This window comes from Leptonychotes weddellii, chromosome 12 (genome assembly GCF_054177405.1).
Source record: "Leptonychotes weddellii isolate Sample4059 chromosome 12, ASM5417740v2, whole genome shotgun sequence".
Taxonomy (NCBI): Eukaryota; Metazoa; Chordata; class Mammalia; order Carnivora; family Phocidae; genus Leptonychotes; species Leptonychotes weddellii.
In genome coordinates, this window is record NC_138380.1 from 30,298,206 (window position 1) to 30,315,848 (window position 17,643).

Consider the following 17,643-nt stretch of genomic DNA (forward strand, 5'->3'; position numbering starts at 1 on the left):
TGTTTTGTGTCTAGTGACTTTACCTTTCAAAACCATGACAGACATGCTGCCTAACTGCTATGTCCCTTGAAAAGGGGGCACAGGGAAGAGCCATGAAAGTCTTGTAATTAAAAACTTCCCTGGAAAATTTTAGCTCCCTACAAATAAAGAACTGTACCGTCATTTCTTGGCGAGCAGAGGTTTCTGTTTCCAGCCTCCAAAACTAGAAGACAATATGTCTCTGTTGTTTCAGCCATCCAGTCTATGGGATTTTGCTATGGGAGCCTGAGCTAAGACAGGGAGTAAGGAAGCCCCCACTATTTAAAACAACTGTCTTTGTTTCCTAAAACTTGCTAAATAAACCTTTAAAAGAGCCTAATATCTCAAATTTTATTTGTTTACATTCTCCTTTAACTTACATTGTACACAGCCCCAAGAACAGATGAAATTTTTTATTCTAGAGAGTTTTCTATGGAAATATGCAGTACAGAGGTGAGGTTCTCACTGTGAGAACAGAGGTTCTCAAGTGAGGTTTATTCTAACAAGGCATCTGTCGTCCTAATAATGTATAGTTGATGACTAATTTTTCTCCTCGTCCTAATGATGTATAGTTGATGACTAACTTTTTCTCCTTGTCTTAATGATGTATAGTTGATGACTAACTTTTTTCTTCTAACAATAACATGCCGATTCTAACTTTGAACAGATTTATAAACTACCATTACAGTCCTTGACAGCCATTGATGAACAACATTTATTCTTATAAGAACAGGTTTAAAATAGCGATTTTTAGATGTATAGGATATATTATCACTTTAAAATATGTAAATCAGATCTACACAAAATTCACATTTTGTTTTCAAAATTCACATTTTTGATCCATTAACAGTTGTCTGTCATGTATGTGCACTTGATTCAAGCCAAGACAATGGAGATGAATTATTATTTTTTTAATTTAAGTGTTTCAAAGTTTCTCAGTGGTAAATTTATAGCTGAAAATTTTGAAGAGCCCTTAGGTTCAAGTCTATGTCCTGACAACTAGCACATGAATGCTTAATTAGCCATATTTATTATTTATTGCAAATATACAGATAAAATGTGCAAAGTTACCAATTTTTAAGAAAAGAATAATAATTATAATAAATAGTGACAGATTACCATAAACTTACTTGCTGCTCAGAAAAGAGACATATTCGGTATTCTAGACTCAGGAAATATGAAGGACAGCAAATAATTCCAAATATAGTTACTATGGCCCAGTTAGCTCAGTCACACTTAATGATAGGAAGACAGAATAGATTTATTTTTTATTTATTTCTTAGAAAAGAATATGACAGATCTACAACTTAGCAACCATGCTAGAGAATTCGCAAGAAATCTCCACTGCCTGAGGAAACACTGTCAAAGAGCAGAAATTATTCATGTGGTTGTAGTTTTTTAAAATATTACCTCCAAAAGTGTAGTTCGAATCCTTCACATTTTTCTTTGCATTTTAAACAGGGGGCTCCAAATCCTTGCTCATGACCTAAGCCCATCTGTTAAGGAGAAAACAATTTGTATTATAACAGTTTCAAAAAATCTTAAAAATTCAATAAATTCCACTTCTAATTCCACTTACCACTCCTGTTGATATAATTTCAAACAACTCTTTTATGAGTATCACGTTGTTTGATTAATGGTGACAGATATAGATATGGGGACTGGAAGTACCTACACAACATACCTTTAATTCTTATTGCTTTTTTCTTGAAAAGCACCAGAATACAACTGTGTAGAAGACTATAAATACCTCAAGTTGCAAAAAGTCATAAATTTTTGTCTTTGGCCACTATACACCCTGTATACAATAGGAACAGGGAGCAGAGAGCCAGAGCTTGGGAAGCAAGTCTGCCCCCTATTAACATATTTTACAGCAAACAAGGAATATGAAAAAGATTTTAGGATTATGATTAAAATAGTATTATTTCATTTTATTATTTACTATTCATTTATTTTATTAATTTATGATCCATTTTATTATTTATATATTTATTATATTCAAAATATTATTTATTATAAGTATAATAATAATAGCAACAACAAGCATATATTGAATGCCAGGGACAGAAGTAAGCACTTATTGAAATCTTATAAAATCTCACAAAATGCTTATAAAGTAGGCAATATTATAGAGATGACAACTGAAATTCAGAGAGGTTACAGAACTTGTTTAAGCTCAAAGTATAAATAAATGGTAGAGAAGTGATCTGGGTTCAGGTCTTCCTGACTCTGAAGCCTGTGCTTTTTTTTTTTTTAAGATTTTATTTATTTATTTGAGAGAGAGAATGAGATAGAGCATGAGAGTGGGGAGGGTCAGAGGGAGAAGCAGGTTCCCTGCTGAGCAGGGAGCCCGATGCGGGACTCGATCCCGGGACTCCAGGATCATGACCTGAGCCGAAGGCAGTCGCTTAACCAACTGAGCCACCCAGGCGCCCAAGACGACTGTGCTTTTATGCCTAGGGTGGGCAGAGAGGGGATGTACTATTGCCCTTATTATAACAAACTATTGTTTTTAATCATATTAAACAATAATCCTTGGGAACTTGCTGAGACATGACTTAGTAAACAGAAAAGGGGGTGGTGCCGATGAGGGAAGGACACAAGAAGGCAATGTAAGCTCTTTTACCCAACTATTGATATTAGAATAAAAAAGATCAGCCCACCTTATATCAGCACATGGGCAAATCACCAGTGACCAGGCTACTCTGTATTTTAAATATCACATCAGTGATTGCTAACAAATTTGTTACCACCTAGTGCCTGGAGTAAGAGTTCAAGCTGGACAAATAATAGATTTTCTACCAGGGCACCCTTTTGTAACTTTACCAAGTTGTGTTTTTGCTATGCAATCTAAACCACACTGTTACTTCTTCCTTGAAAGATCAGTCTGACCACGCCCTCAAGTGTAGATGAAGCCCTTCCTTTTTTTTCTGAAGAAAATGACCACATCCTCTTACCATAACTAAGGTCTACCCAGCTGCTCAGGGGAACCCACATTATTTTTAAGTCAGACCATCTCAAGCATACTCTCTAAAGGTGATAAAAATCTGTCCAGTATTAACTAAACTTCATCACTTTTGCCATGTCCCCATTACCAATTTTACAAAGATTTTGAAGTTGTATACTTTAATACTAGGTGACACTTTTTTTGCTTGCTTGCTTTCTTGCTTTTTTTTAAGGAATCAAATTGTTTCCTTGTCACTGATGATCACAGCTCACAGTACAGAAATAAAGTGGGTTAAGCAAAAGAGAGAGAAACTGGTTATTTGAGTTTTTTTTTTTTAAAGATTTTATTTATTTATTTGAGAGAGAGAACATGAGCGGGGTGGTGAGGGAGGCAGAGGGAGAAGCAGGCGCCCCGCTGGGCAGGGTGCCTGATGTGGGGCTCGATCCCAGGACCCCAGGATCATGACCTGAGCTGAAGGCAGACACTTAACTGACTGAGCCACCCAGGCGCCCCTGAGTTTTCTGGTCTTTTGTAAGGAATGTAATTAAAGAGTTTTCTCCATTACGATATCCAGACTAAAATGAATGGCAAATCTAAAAAAGGGTATTCTTTTTTAAGCTCTTTCTAGCTTTCCATTACAGGAGAGTTAACAATCCTGAATTTACCTGGTATATGGATTTCCTTCATAGGTGGTTTCATGCATTCCTACCAAACTCTGATCCCAAATGAAAATTAAGATGACATTAAGGCTTAATCACATAGTTTAGCTTAAATCAGCTGCTTCTAAACTCTCTTGTATATAATTCACAGTAAGAAATACATTTTATCTCATGACAGAGATATGCACACACACATTAAATTAAATGTCCACAAATTCTTACCTGCCTTCAAATCTGAATCACCTGGACTGAACAACACTGGCCTTAATAAAATACTGCAAGCATACTGGAAAAATAGCATCTCATTCTCTAATTCTGAATGGAACCTGGAAGCTTAGCTAATATAACTAGAACCCCAATTAGTCAGCAGAGGTTTTACACTAAGGCCCAGTGCAGTTCATTGCCAATTTATTATTTTTTTTTTAAAGATTTATTTATTTGACAGAGAGAGAGACGAGAGAGGAAATACAAGCAGGAGGAGTGGGAGAGGGAGAAGCAGGCTTCCTGTGGAGCAGGGAGCCCGATGCGGGGCTCGATCCCAGGACCCTGGGATCATGACCTGAGCCAAAGGCGGACGCTTACGACTGAGCCACCCAGGAACCCCTCATTGCCAATTTATAAAGTCAGCATTGGAAAGGGGCAAATTTTTTCCTTCCTACCTGCTTTTTATCTTCTTAAAATAGTGATCAGTTTACCTACTAGAATTATTAAAACTGGTGATATTTCCTGAACGCGTCTTCTAAAGTGGCCCACATATTCTTCTTGCTGGACAGGCCTAGGCATCCCCCTGGTGTAAGAGGCCAGGAAACTAAAATCAAAAGGAGGGCCGTTCTGCTCCTGATTGCACAGCCAGTCAAGAGCTTGCTAACCTACCACTGTGCTGCGGGGCTGACCTCCACAGAACATCGGGTGCAATCCCTTCAGTCTTCCAAAGATTCCCGGGCCCATTTCTGCTTCAAGGGAAAGGACTACAAGCCTCTAAATGTAATGACTGACAGGTGTAGAATGGGAAGATACAAATCTGTCAGGAAGGCTGGGGAGGCTCTTTTGAACAAATGATGCTTGAACTGAGCTGAAAGGATGAGCAGCACCTGACTCAGCAGAGAGAAGAAAAAGTACATTTAAGGCAGAGGAGACACCTGATGTCAAGGTTTGTGGCAGAAGAGGACATTGTTAGAGATGGGACACCTTAGGGCATTTGAAAGGTGATCGGATCAGGCTTGCAAGAGGCTGAGGGAGCTTTTTTGTCTTTCTCCTTTTCTCTTCCTTTTCCCAAGGAAGAAATAATCTTCTGAGGATGAGACTGGGAAGGAAGAAGCACTCGAGAAAGCCATGCAGGCACCCCTCAAGCTCTGGTAGCCACGCCACAGAGCCCCCTCTGGGGAGACTAGGAACCTGACTCTGAAAAAAAGCAGTCATTTGAGGGAAACAGCTCTGCAGCCTGCCCCAGAAAGCTCGGAAAGCACTGCTCCAGTGTTCTTCCATCCTCCCTGCCTGCCCCACTGGCGTGCCTAGAAGGCCAGCAAAATCTCCATCTAGGTTCCTTCAGTATAGTTTATAACTACCTGAAGAAAGTGTCCCTCGCACCTTTCCAAACACACACACTTTCATTTTCCCCAAATGCTCAGACACAAGGAGTGAGGGGACTCTCAAAATATCAGAGAGAGGGAATGAGTAAATGAAAGAGAGTGGAATGAGATCATGGCAATATGATACACTCTCCTGCCGTAATTCAATGAAAGCAGTTCTAATTAAAAATAAACATACAAACGAAAAGACACCTAGCTTTCAAAACCATTGTTCGTAGCTAAAGTGATTAGAGAGTTTCAGACTGGGAATAAACTTGTTTTCCTAGAGGAATTTCATTAAAAGAAATTATTTTATAGCTGTAAGTGTATAGCTATAAAACTTGAACTTCCTTGAAACTCAGCAATGAAAATCTCTAACCTATGCCTCTTCTTGGGTGAGAACTTCTTCCATATCCTTACCCTCGTTATCAACCTCTGTTAGGATAGAAAGGCACAATGCCACTAATAACAAAGATACGTGCTTCTCATGCTGGTGCTTGCCCAGGTCCACATCTAGAATGCAATGTGTTCTCTAATCCTGTTAATCCTATTTATATAATAAAATTGCACCAGAGTGGACATATCTCTACTGGTGTAAGGCAAACTTCTTCTGTTTCTGTTTCCACCACAACTTAGGCATTTAGGCATCTTCACAAGTCAAACATATTTCAGATGAAGGAAAGTGTGCTCATTCAACTCAATAATAAAATGAGTTTCAGAGCCAGAGCTGCCCCAGGCACAGTTTCTTGGGGCCTATTCCCAGGCCTTTTCGGGCAGAGGTCACAGGAGCTGGGATTCCCCAACTCTTCCTAGTCTTAGTTCAAGGGTCTGGAACTCCATTGCCCTCAGCCAATTTCTCTCCCTCCTTCACTTTTGTGGTCAGGATTCCCGGAAGCACAGGACCCCAGATTCTTCTCCCTATACCTCTTCTGTCCCCTTCATCCTCAGCACAGGCTGCACCTCTGGTTAGCATCTTGTGTCCTCAAGAGCTCTGGCTGGGACTCTTAGATATCCAGATCGTATAGGTTAGATTCTGCCCAGGTGTCTGGGCTTGAGAATTCTTAGGCAGGGGTAAGAACGGGGAAGGTGTTATTTAATGATACCCAGGGTGTGTGCAGGGGAACGTGGGAAGGAGTGGTGAAGGGGAGGGGGAACCCAGAAAGTATTGGCTCCTCAGCTAAGGCAAGTGAAGCTAAGTGAAGTCCAGATCCCTGGACTAATACAAACACCAAGATATATGTGCTCATATGTAATAATATGTTGTGAGAATTAGCTATACCAGGTATTAAGGAAATGATCAAGATCTACATGGCTAAACAGAGAACTGAAAATGCAAAAAGAGCACTGAAGGGAGTCAGGAAAACTGTGATCTGGTCCCAAGGTGTCACTGCCAAGTCCAGTGATTTCAGAACTCATTTTTATTCTCTGAGCTTCTTCGTGTAGATAAGGCAGGAATTGAGTTAGATCAATTCTAACAAACCTTTTAATTCTAAAATTATGACTGCAAATCAGGTTTCGATTAACTTGATCTGAGTTTGTTATTCAGCATGGTCTTCTGCTCAACATTTAAACACTAAATAGACAATAGTCATTTGAGAAAGCTAATAGATTATTGGCTCATATAGGTTAGAATCATTTGGAGTTCAGTTTGGAAGAGTAGTTTATAAAGGAAACAAAAAATTTAAGTTCTGAGGGATAAGACACAGTTCTGTTGCACGTAATTATTTTAGCAGCAAATGTGATATGGTATTCCCTGCAGAGTCAACACTTGGTGCCTTAAAAACATATATTTTTCATAAGCGTACAGGTCCCAAAGCTCTCTACTTACTTCATATAATTTTAGTAACACATTCTGGCCAGCGTCAATACAAGGATATGACAGATTAATTTTTCTTCTTCAGTGTCCAAAAAACAGATCCTTTGGATTGATTATATTTGGAAAAACTACAGCCAGGCTTTAGGAATACCTATCAAAGTCCTTTGAAAAAATAAAAATGACTCTATAGTATATTTCCTGAAATACTAGTCCTAGACAAATAAAATTTTTAAAGTATCCTTAACTATAGGTTCCAGATACTGAACTTACATTACCATGATCTATGTCCCAAAACACCCCTTGTCCCCTGCTTATTCTAGGGTAAGAAATGGGAATGGAATCAATTTCTCCATATTCATAATTTCAGGTAACCAGATAGGTTGGCAACATTTCAAGTGACCCTGCTGATCCAGGAAAAGGTACTGCATGTCAGATACTTTAAAGAAAAAGGAAAGAAGGGTAGGAAACATCTGGTATTTCAACATGGTCTGAGTTGATTTGGAGATAATTTGAGTCTGGAAGATATTACGCAGTATTCAGGGTGAGATCATCTGATTCATGCTGTTTTCATAACCAAATTTCCCTCTGGAGCAAAGAATCATATGTGGTTACTAAACAAACAAGTGTTACTAAGACTTCTTTAATCATTTTGGAATGAAGCGGACCAAGGTAGATTATAGGAAATATACATATCTTCTCTTTCTCTCTGTACATGTGCATGTTATTTACCTACTTATCACACATGCAGACATACATATATTCATATTACACTCTTAAAGAAGCATTTTAGACCTCGTTTATACAAATGAATATTCTGAACAAAGGAATGACATTTCCAAAAAAAAAAAAAAAAAGTTCCTCTCAACACATGGCTCTTTTAGAAACTTGATGTGATCTGGGAAGTTCCCCCTACCTGAATCAATATATTTGATTCATCGGTGACACAAAAATTTAAATTGTTTTAGATTTTTTGTTCATTGCCTGCTTCCCAATCTCTACCAAGATTTGCAGTACCCACTCCCACCCCCCAGAAAAAGGTTAGGTTACACAGAAAACCAGACTTAAATATAAAAACAGAGGCATCCTTCAACTTTTATGTAGTTTGGCAAATTTCTTAGATGAGAATATAAAGAAATAATTTATTATGATTAAGAGCTATTAATCATTTCTAGCAAAACTGCTATATCTTTTTTTTTGCTTATAAGAACAAAAACTTTCCATCTCTCATTTAAGTTTGAAATACATAGGAGGAAGAATGAAGAAAAAGTCGTCACCACCCACCTGGTCGCACAAACCGGGGCCCAGAGTCCTCCTTGTCCCTGTCTAGCCATGCTTACTATGCTCCAAGTCTGGCTGGTCTCTCCTCTAAAAACTCCATGGTTTATTCCCCTCACCTCCACTCCACTGCTCAATGTTCACACTTCTGTCATGTCAACCTGGGATCACTCTCCTTGATGATCGCTCCCTTTGATGGCATCCTATTGCCACTCTCAAAATTACTTTAATAAAACCTAAAGATGATCACAACATTCCCCTTGTTAGATGCTTTTACTGAGTTCAATGAATTCCACAAGTCTTAACATACAGAGGAGGTCATTTTCAATCCACACCACTCTTGTTCCTTCCACTCCCTTCCTCACAAAGCTCTGCTTCCCAGGGGAGCTTCTCCCCTTTGTTGGATCTCATTCCCCTTCTCCTCCATCTGGCAAAATCCTACTTTGTACAGACCCAACTCAAACATCAGTTACTATGCAATGCCCTTCTTGGACTATTCTCAATCAAGTGCTAAATCCCCATCAGTCTTTTATTTAGTCCTTTTTTATTATGCTATGACGGTTGAACCTCAGTTTACCCCATTAGACTACAAGTTTCTTGTTCATATTTGAATCCTGATGGTTGCCACAGAGCCCGAGCTTGACAGAAATGCCAGAAAGTTTTATTTATTTAATGCTTATCTTAATTATCTAATGACCTTTAACATACTACTTTTATCCCACGAGTTCACATAGTACTTTTACCCCAGGAACTCCCATTGCATTTCAAAAAGGAAAAAAAAAAAAAAAGGTCTGGTAAGGCTGGTTATTGCCGGCATGGTTCTAAGATGGATCATCCCTTTTTATCCTCACAACACCCCTATGTAAGTCTATGAGATACTATTAATTATCATCTGCATTTTCATCCCAATGAAGAAACTGGAGCAGAGAATTTTTAACTTGCCCCAGGTCATCTGCATTGCAGAATGCCCATTCTTAACCATTAGTGCCTAAATGTAGGCCATGAACATGGAAAGATCCTGGGTTAACTACTTAGTTTTTTAAAAATAGAAAGAAATAGAATATTTAACTTGAGACCAAGGATTATAGCTCAAGAAGAGAATAATCAATTAAGGGTCTTTGGTTATAAGATACCACTTATACAGAAGCAAATGGGAATAAAACTCTTCATTGTAGATTCTAGGATTCATTTCCATACTCCTTCAGTTTTTTAGTGCCATAAGTACAAAGCCAGAGCCCTACATGAATCTGTATCATAAAATTCACTGTGAGCCAAAAGGACCAACATTCTTTTTGTTCACACACAGTAGTAAACCATCACATAGATTACTGTGTTAGGAAAGAAAAGGAAACAAGTGATCTTTCAACCTAAATAGTTTATAATAAATTCTATTCTGGAGGTACTGGGTCACTCTTCCTGGAACTTTAACAAATTAAGTAGATAACTCCCACTCAATCTGTCCCTACATTTCTTAAGGCAGTACCAGTATCAGGTAAGCGACACACGGAATGTCACCAAGGCAATTTGTCTACTTCAGTCTGAGAAGTAATCAGGTGATAGCAGATTTCCTAAGACATCTATATGACTTCAATAAATTTGGTAAATTTTTGACAAAGATCAGAAGTAGATCCTGCTGCTTTTTTCTAGGAAACAAGAATGAATTTTAGTTCTGGTAGGACACCTTGAAACATTTCTAATTATGCTTTTTCTTAATGAGCACTGGTGATTGCGATGGTGGAGATGGAGGTAAAAGTACCTCAACCACCATTTGTTAAGATGTTATCACTACCAGGCACAATAGGTACACCATTCCATTCAATTTTCCAGACAACCCACGGCAAAGTGTAATCTTCCCTATTTCACAAATAAGGGAACTATGACTTGGACAGATTGAGTAATTTGTCCAAGACTGCCCAGCTAGCAAGTGGCAGAACTGAGATTTGAATCTTAGCAATTATAACTCCAAATCCTGAGCTCTTTACTCCAAAGTCAGCATTTTTCTTGTCCAAAATGAGAGCTTGAAGATAAGTAATAATTTAAATAAGTAATATTCCTCATCTGTAACTTCTCTGGAACAATAGGTTCTGATCTGAACGACTGCCAATTCCTCACTAGCCAAGAGCTCCTCCTTCCTGGACAAATATGAGACTGATTATAAGGAACCTGAATGTCTGCACACCAGCTGCACTAACACCGAAGGCCCTGAGGTGATTATTCACACATGCAAGAAGGCCCACAGAAAAATGGGGTGTGAGTCAAGCAAAATCTCCAGGGTCCTGAGGCAAAATAGGTCTCTTTCAATGTTATATCAAGGAAAAAATGTTTGAAGAGAAACAATGAATCCAAAATATATTTATATCATGTCCTGGAAAAAATAAAATAAATAAAACATGAAATACAGATGAACAAATTAAATCTCAAAGTTGGAAGATCCTTACTCAAAATATGTAGACTTAACATTAGTACTGAAAATTATGTGCTATGTTATATATCCATACATTATATAGAAGATACCATATGGTGGCCAGGGGTAATATAAGGAGGCAAAAATTGAAATAATACTTTTCATTTTTTTCAAATCACTAAATTTCTAGATTTATAATGGAAAATGTCTGTATTGGTTACAAATTACCCCCAAAACTTAGGGGCTGAAATAAACATTTATCATCTCAGTTTCTGTGGGTCAGGCCAGCTGGGAGTGGCCTAACGAGGTGAAATGGCTCAGGGCCTCTTGCCACATTGCAATCAGGAGTCAGCTAGGGATGCAGTCATATCACAAGGCCCAACTGGGGCCAAGACCCACTTTTAAGCACTCCCATAAGGGCGCCTTACGATATGGCAGCTGGTTTTTCTCAGGGCAAGTGATCCCAGAGACAATGAGAGCACCCAAGACAGAAGCTGTGGCCTTTAATCTTAGAAGGGACATACCATCATTTCTGCCATGTTAAACTCTTTGGCAGCAGTTGACCAGGTCCAACTGACACTCAAGGGGAGGGAAATACACAAGGGTATGAATTCTAGGAGTTGTGAATCAATGGGGGGCATCTTAGAAGATGCCTCGGGGTGCCTGGGTGGCTCAGTTGAGTCAGTTAAGCATCTGACTCTTGGTTTTGGCTCAGGTCATGATCTCAGGGTCATGAGATTGAACCCCACATTGAGCTCTGTGCTCAGTGTGGAGTCTGCTTGAGGTTCTCTCTCTCCCCCTGCCACTCCCCCTGCTCCTTCTGCCCCTCCCCCTGCTCTCTCTCAAATAAACAAATCTTAAAAAAAAAAAAATAAGCTGTATTCCACAACCTCTTTTCTGTTTTGATTTAAATCCAAAGACTAAGTGATTTGTGATGAGAGACATATTACAAAGGGCGGGGATATAGGGTGTGCTTATCTACCACTCGTCTTTATTTTTTTTCCATTTCAAATGTTTAAATGTCTCTTCACCCAAATGGGCATAGTGAACAGAACTTTGCTCCCTCCTTATAAATATTCTTATTCCTCTCGATTTGTTAGCTGTTCACTCAGTCAGGTGCAGGGAACAGTCTTCCAGAAGATAGGGTAGAATATGATTTTTAGTCTCTAAGTCTTACTTTCCATTGATCTCAGCATATATACATACTTTTGGTAATATATATATACACATACATACTGCTTGTGTTTTAGAACACAATCATAAATTAGAATGCAAAATGTCAAGTTTGATTAGCAAGAAATTTTCAGAAATCTATTTAAGAGAAAAATTTCACTATTTTTATAATATGCCATAGTCCTCCTTAATAAACACATTAAAAATGGAAAAAAGACTTGTATAAACTTTATTACATAAATCTGATGATGGAATTAAGTAAAATAAAAAAATTATAGCACTTCTTTGTGATGTCAGAATGCAAATTACTTGATTCCAATTAGACAGTATTTATAGTCAGCAGTTCCTAACTACTTTTCCTGTACTGCTTACCTATTCAAAGCCTAATGTATCCTCCTCAAAGTATTATTAGGGAAAAAATAACTTAGATTTTTTTAAAAATCACTTATTTTAGGTAAACAAATGATTAAAAATGTATTGTGTGTTCAGTTTATCCTAGTTCCTTATAAACATTTTTCAAACTGACTACTATCAAATTATTTTTATACTGTTGCTTAAAGGAAGTTGCTTGAAATGTTCACCAATAGAATACCTCCTCTGCAGACTCTCAAAAAAAAGGCATTATCCTCAATCTGCTACTTTGAGAAAGACAATCCAGGCTATAAAAATGTCACAATTAACAAGTTATGATTGTTGCTGAAATGATTTAATTAGGATTGGCTGAGCTCTGGCTCCATGGAAGGACTCTGCAGTGGCATGTGCTTTTATACACAGCCCTCAAAGCCTCCCAATTATTAGCTATAAAAGGGATTTTAAAAACCTGATTCCAAAAGGCATCTGCAGTAGTCCCTTAAAAGAATTTAGATCATAACAAGCAATCCTAATTTGGTCTTGTGTCACTACCTCAACAGCTGACTCTAAAAGAGTATTTCCCACACATGGCTGTATCTTGAGAGGCTCTTATTAAGACTCTGAATATCCTAAAACTTGAGTGTTGCCATCATTTTTGCCAGGGCTAAGGGCTATAATATTATTTCTTTAGGAGTAACTTGTAAGTTATAACAGATGAGTGAGGGCGTGGGGAGGGTGACTATATACTTGTGTTATTTATTACCATTAACTGCTTATCTAATCAGAACACATGCAGGAAGAGAGCACTACAGGTGTGTTTTCACAGAGCAGAGAATGAAGGGAAAGGCTTGTGGCTCTGGCTGAGAGAACCACTGAAGAGGCTGCCCAGGGGAGCAAGAGGATCCAAGGGAACCTAGAGAGTCAAGCCCAGTGAAGAGAAGGCATGGAAAAGGAGAGGGATGGGGAGGATAACAAGTATAAAAAGACAGTCTTCTTGGGCGCCTGGGTGGCTCAGTTGGTTAAGCGACTGCCTTCGGCTCAGGTCATGATCCTGGACTCCCGGGATCAAGTCCCGCATCTGGCTCCCTGCTCGGTGGGGAGCCTGCTTCTGCCTCTGACCCTCCCCCCTCTCATGTGCTCTCTCTCTCTCATTCTCTCTGTCTCAAATAAATAAACAAAAAAAATCTTTAAAAAAAAAAAAAAAAAAAGACAGTCTCCTCATTTTCTACTTTTGCCCAGGATTGGTGTTCAGGGGCATTTAGAACAAAAACAAAGTCTAATAGCACAGGGGTCTTGGAACTGGGAAAGGCAGGAAGAGAGGCAAGAAACCCTAATTCCAGAGGCTTTATGCTTATTTACTTACTGTCTAGTCTTTTCACACCATCCCTTAATCTGGGAAAAAAAAAGAATTATGTTTACATGGTGTGCTGTGTAAACATAAGAGCCTTAACTAATTTTTGATCCAGTTTTTGATGTCTGATCTATTACAGAAGTGGTTTGTATTTATGTTTTTTGTTCTATATTTAGACTACAGTCCAAAGATTTCTGCACTACAAAAGGTACACAGACATCATTTTAAATTTGTCTAGAGTTCAGGGGAAAAACACATGCATATATCACCACCTTTTTACAACTAGGATCAAATGTCAGGTACAGATATACTTAAGTTTCCTTAATCTTGATAGAACAAGTAAATAAATCAAAATTAGATTTGACTAGATTAGAAACAAGACCCATTCTCAAGTGACCAGTGATGTCAGGGAAGCTACAGTGTCCTGATTCTTTATTTTTTCACATGGACAGAGGGCTATGAAGGTAATTCAAGTGAGAAAAAACCTTCTGAAAGGCCCTCTCCTCCCCCCAGCTTTCAGTGTGGGAGGCTGAGAAGACTTACATTCTAGCAACAGAGGGGGTGTGATTTATGATTGACTGCCTAACAAACTACTCTTAAATAGACTGGCTTAAAAGTAGTTTATGATCATGATACTCTGCTCATGGCTTTTCAGTTTGGCACCTTGGGCTGGGTTCAGCTGGATGGTTTTTCTAGTCTGAACTAGGCTCACTACATCTGCAGTCACTTTTCAAGTCAACTCAGGACAGCTGGTCTAGGGGAGCCTCAGCTGAGATAGTTCATCTGTTCCATGTGGTCTCTCATCCACCGGCCAGTGGGGCTAGGCTAGTTCCATGGTAGCAGCAAGGTTCTGGGAAAGTAGTTAGAAGTGAACAAGGCCTCTTGAGGTCCACACACACATCACTTCTACCACACTCTATTGGCAGCCCAGAGTCAAAGCGTAGGGAAGAAGATTCCATTTCTTAAAGGGAGGTGTTGCAAAGAATTGTGGCCATTTTTGCAATTTACCACAAAATCTTTGAGGAAGATTCTGTTTAGGAAAACATACCCATTCTATTGGGCCAGAATACCTAGTAATGTTAAATCAAGTGCCCCCTCTAGAAAACCTAGTTAATATAGCTTTGAATCCTTCCCATAGTGACTAGCACATGGTACCTACTCAAACAAGCACTGGAAACGATTACTTAAAAATGTTTACTTTTGGGTGCCTGGGTGGCTCAGTTGGTTAAGCGACTGCCTTCGGCTCAGGTCATGATCCTGGAGTCCCGGGATCGAGTCCCACATCGGGCTCCCTGCTCGGCAGGGGGTCTGCTTCTCCCTCTGCCCTCTGCCCTCTTCCCTCTCGTGCTCTCTGTCTCTCATTCTCTCCCTCTCAAATAAATAAAATCTTTAAAAAAAAAAATGTTTACTTTTATCATAAAAAATTAAGATCAAAACAATTGGAAAATTAAAAAAAGAAACCAATTAAATGCAGTAATTTTTTTTTAAAGATTTTATTTATTTGACAGAGAGAGAGAGAGCGAGCACAAGTAGGCAGAGTGGCAGGCAGAGGGAAAGGGAGAAGCAGGCTCTCCGCTGAGCAGGGAGCCGGACGTGGGGCTCGATCCCAGGACCCCAGGATCATGACCTGAGCCGAAGGCAGCCGCTTAACCGACTGAGCCACCCAGGTGCCCCTAAATGCAGTAATTTAATACATCCCAATTATTGAACTTTAAGTATTTCTTGTGTTCAACAAAGCACCAGTAGCAATAATATCCTGAAAGCATGTTGTCACAAAATTCTTGATGATATATTCAGGTGCCTGTTAAAGGGTTTGAAGTTCTATGCAGAATTTCCTTCCTTCTAGGTTGGATTTCTTGATAACGATCATGAGACATCTATTTATTGTCTACGTGCAGGCACCATACTTTGTGCTTTAAAATGTTTATCTCAATTATCCTTACAGCCCTGTGAGACAGATAGTTGTAACCCATTTTCTGATCAAGATCCCAAGGTTTAGAGTGTTAGGTAACTTTGCCAAATTCACCCAGCTTGTAAGTGCCAGGGTGAAGAAATGAACCCAGGATTCTAAAGCTGATAACTGCTGCAATTCAGCTTCTCCAAACATTTACTTATCGATGCCAAAGTCTAGTTAACTAAACAAAACTGATCAGGGCACATTCACAGCATTAATAATTAACACTGATTAAGCACTTGCTAACTATGCTAAGCGTTTACATGCATTGCTTTATTTAATGACACAATAACCCAATAAGGAAGTATTATCCATGTTTTATAGATAAGCTCCCTGAAGCTAAGAAAGCTAAGAAACTTGTCCAAATGTCTAGGGGAGTATCAAACTGGGATTCAAACCTCTGTCTGGAGCCATCAAAGTCTGTTCTGTGGCCTCTAAAGTCCCTAACTGTGCTCCACCAGAGTGGGCAACAGTGGGCCACAGGATGAGCCTATTCTCTGGCTGGACTTCCATCTGGTCCATGAGAAGGTACCAACAAATAACATCTCTATTGTTTTTACCTGTGACATCTTAAAAGCGATATGGATATTAAGCCATCAAAATCTGTCTTGCTCTCTTTACCTTTAATTTCTCTTGGGTTAATTTTCTATTCTGCTACCACTGGCACAGTCTAACACACAGCAACATTTGAATATTTGTGAAATCTATTTTTAGGTCAAAATCTGTCACTGCTCTTAGAAACCTTTGGCAACTTGCCATTTTCCAAAAAAATGAGTCCTACATTTCTTCACATGGAGATCACATGACTTAGGTGGAGTGAACTGGAAGAGGTCTGAGTCTAAAAGCTAACAGAAGAATGAGTAGAATGAGAAAAGGATCCTCTAAAAATCAAGTAAGGGATACTGCAAGGTTAATTTTCCTTTACAATTTTTCAAAAGAGCCTTTGAAATATCAGTAGTCTGTGATACTGTGTAGAATATCTTCTCAGAATAGACTGATACCTGAGCGATCTTCAGCAAAGTATACTTCAGCCCACAAAATTCAACAATCCCACTTCGGCATGTGTGCTAGACTGAAGTGATGATCCCAATTGTTCACTGTCCGGTAGCAGGATGAAACATTCACACCCTCGCCATAAGCTTGCAGTCACCAGAACGGGCTTCCCTCTCTTTGACTTGAGTTTGGGCACAAGCAGAGGCATAAAATGGGATCCTACAGGTGGGCATGCCCTCTACTGTTCTAGCCTTTGCTTAAGGGATCCCGTGATCTAAAGAGGATGAAAGATATAGGAGTCAACGTAGTCCCAATCCACAACCTGGAGCCAAACCCAGCCTACACAAACTAGACCCCAGTGTGAAATTTCCTCCTCTACTTCAAGAGATGATACCGTGTAATAAGTAACAATCAGGGTTAGGATAGAGCAACAGATCCTTAACAGCTAGCAGGCTCAGTAACACACTTCCTCAATTTCAACCTGTAATAGGAAAGTCAGAAATCACTGCAGATCATGTACCTTGGCTTTATTTTAGAAGAGTCAAACTGAAAATGTTAATGGTGTGGATAACAAATGTTTACTGACGTTTCCCTTTTCACTGGCTTTTCCCTTCATTCATGCTATTCTTCCTGCAGTGCCCTCTTTGCCTAATGAAACCTTATTCATCCTATAGGAGTTAGTTTGAATGCTGTTTCCTCCATAAAACACTCCCAAATCCACCCAAGTTAATTACTTCTGCTTCGGAGACTTCACAATAGTTGTCTGCATTCCTGTGATTGCAGTGGTACTCAAAAATGTCACAATTTGTGAACTACTGGTTATTAGTCTGTGGTGAGACATATAAAGAAAATGAGAAAAAGCTATGAAGACTTATCAGCAGTAATTTTATGGCTGATGCAGTTAATAATTTTTTTTAATTGGCCTTGTCTTTGTCTTTTTTCTTTTAATAATTCATTTTTATTGTTTTTTTTTTAAATATTGGCCCATGACAGATTCAGAGTTTAAAAAAACATGGTTCCTCATCACAGCTATTTTGAGCAACCCAGTGTTATAGCACTTACTTCATTCTACCCAACACTGCAGTTAACTTACATATCTGCCCTACATATCTGTTCAGTTTGCCTGCCTGCCTT

The 17,643-nt window shown here is 39.0% G+C and overlaps 1 protein-coding gene across 4 annotated transcripts in view; it reads right to left on the reverse strand.

The window, feature by feature from the left end:
- Window positions 1–17,643, reverse strand: part of TES (testin LIM domain protein) — a 47,605-nt gene that overhangs the window by 20,489 nt on the left and 9,473 nt on the right. For 2 of the 4 annotated variants that reach the window (XM_081800216.1, XM_081800217.1), the window contains exon 2: window positions 1,429–1,514. In XM_081800216.1, the coding sequence (XP_081656342.1) occupies window positions 1,429–1,514 (86 nt within the window). Of the gene's footprint in view, window positions 1–1,428; window positions 1,515–13,574; window positions 13,604–16,517; window positions 16,784–17,643 lie in introns of all 4 variants that reach the window. The other 2 variants (XM_081800218.1, XM_081800219.1) reach the window with 2 other exon arrangements.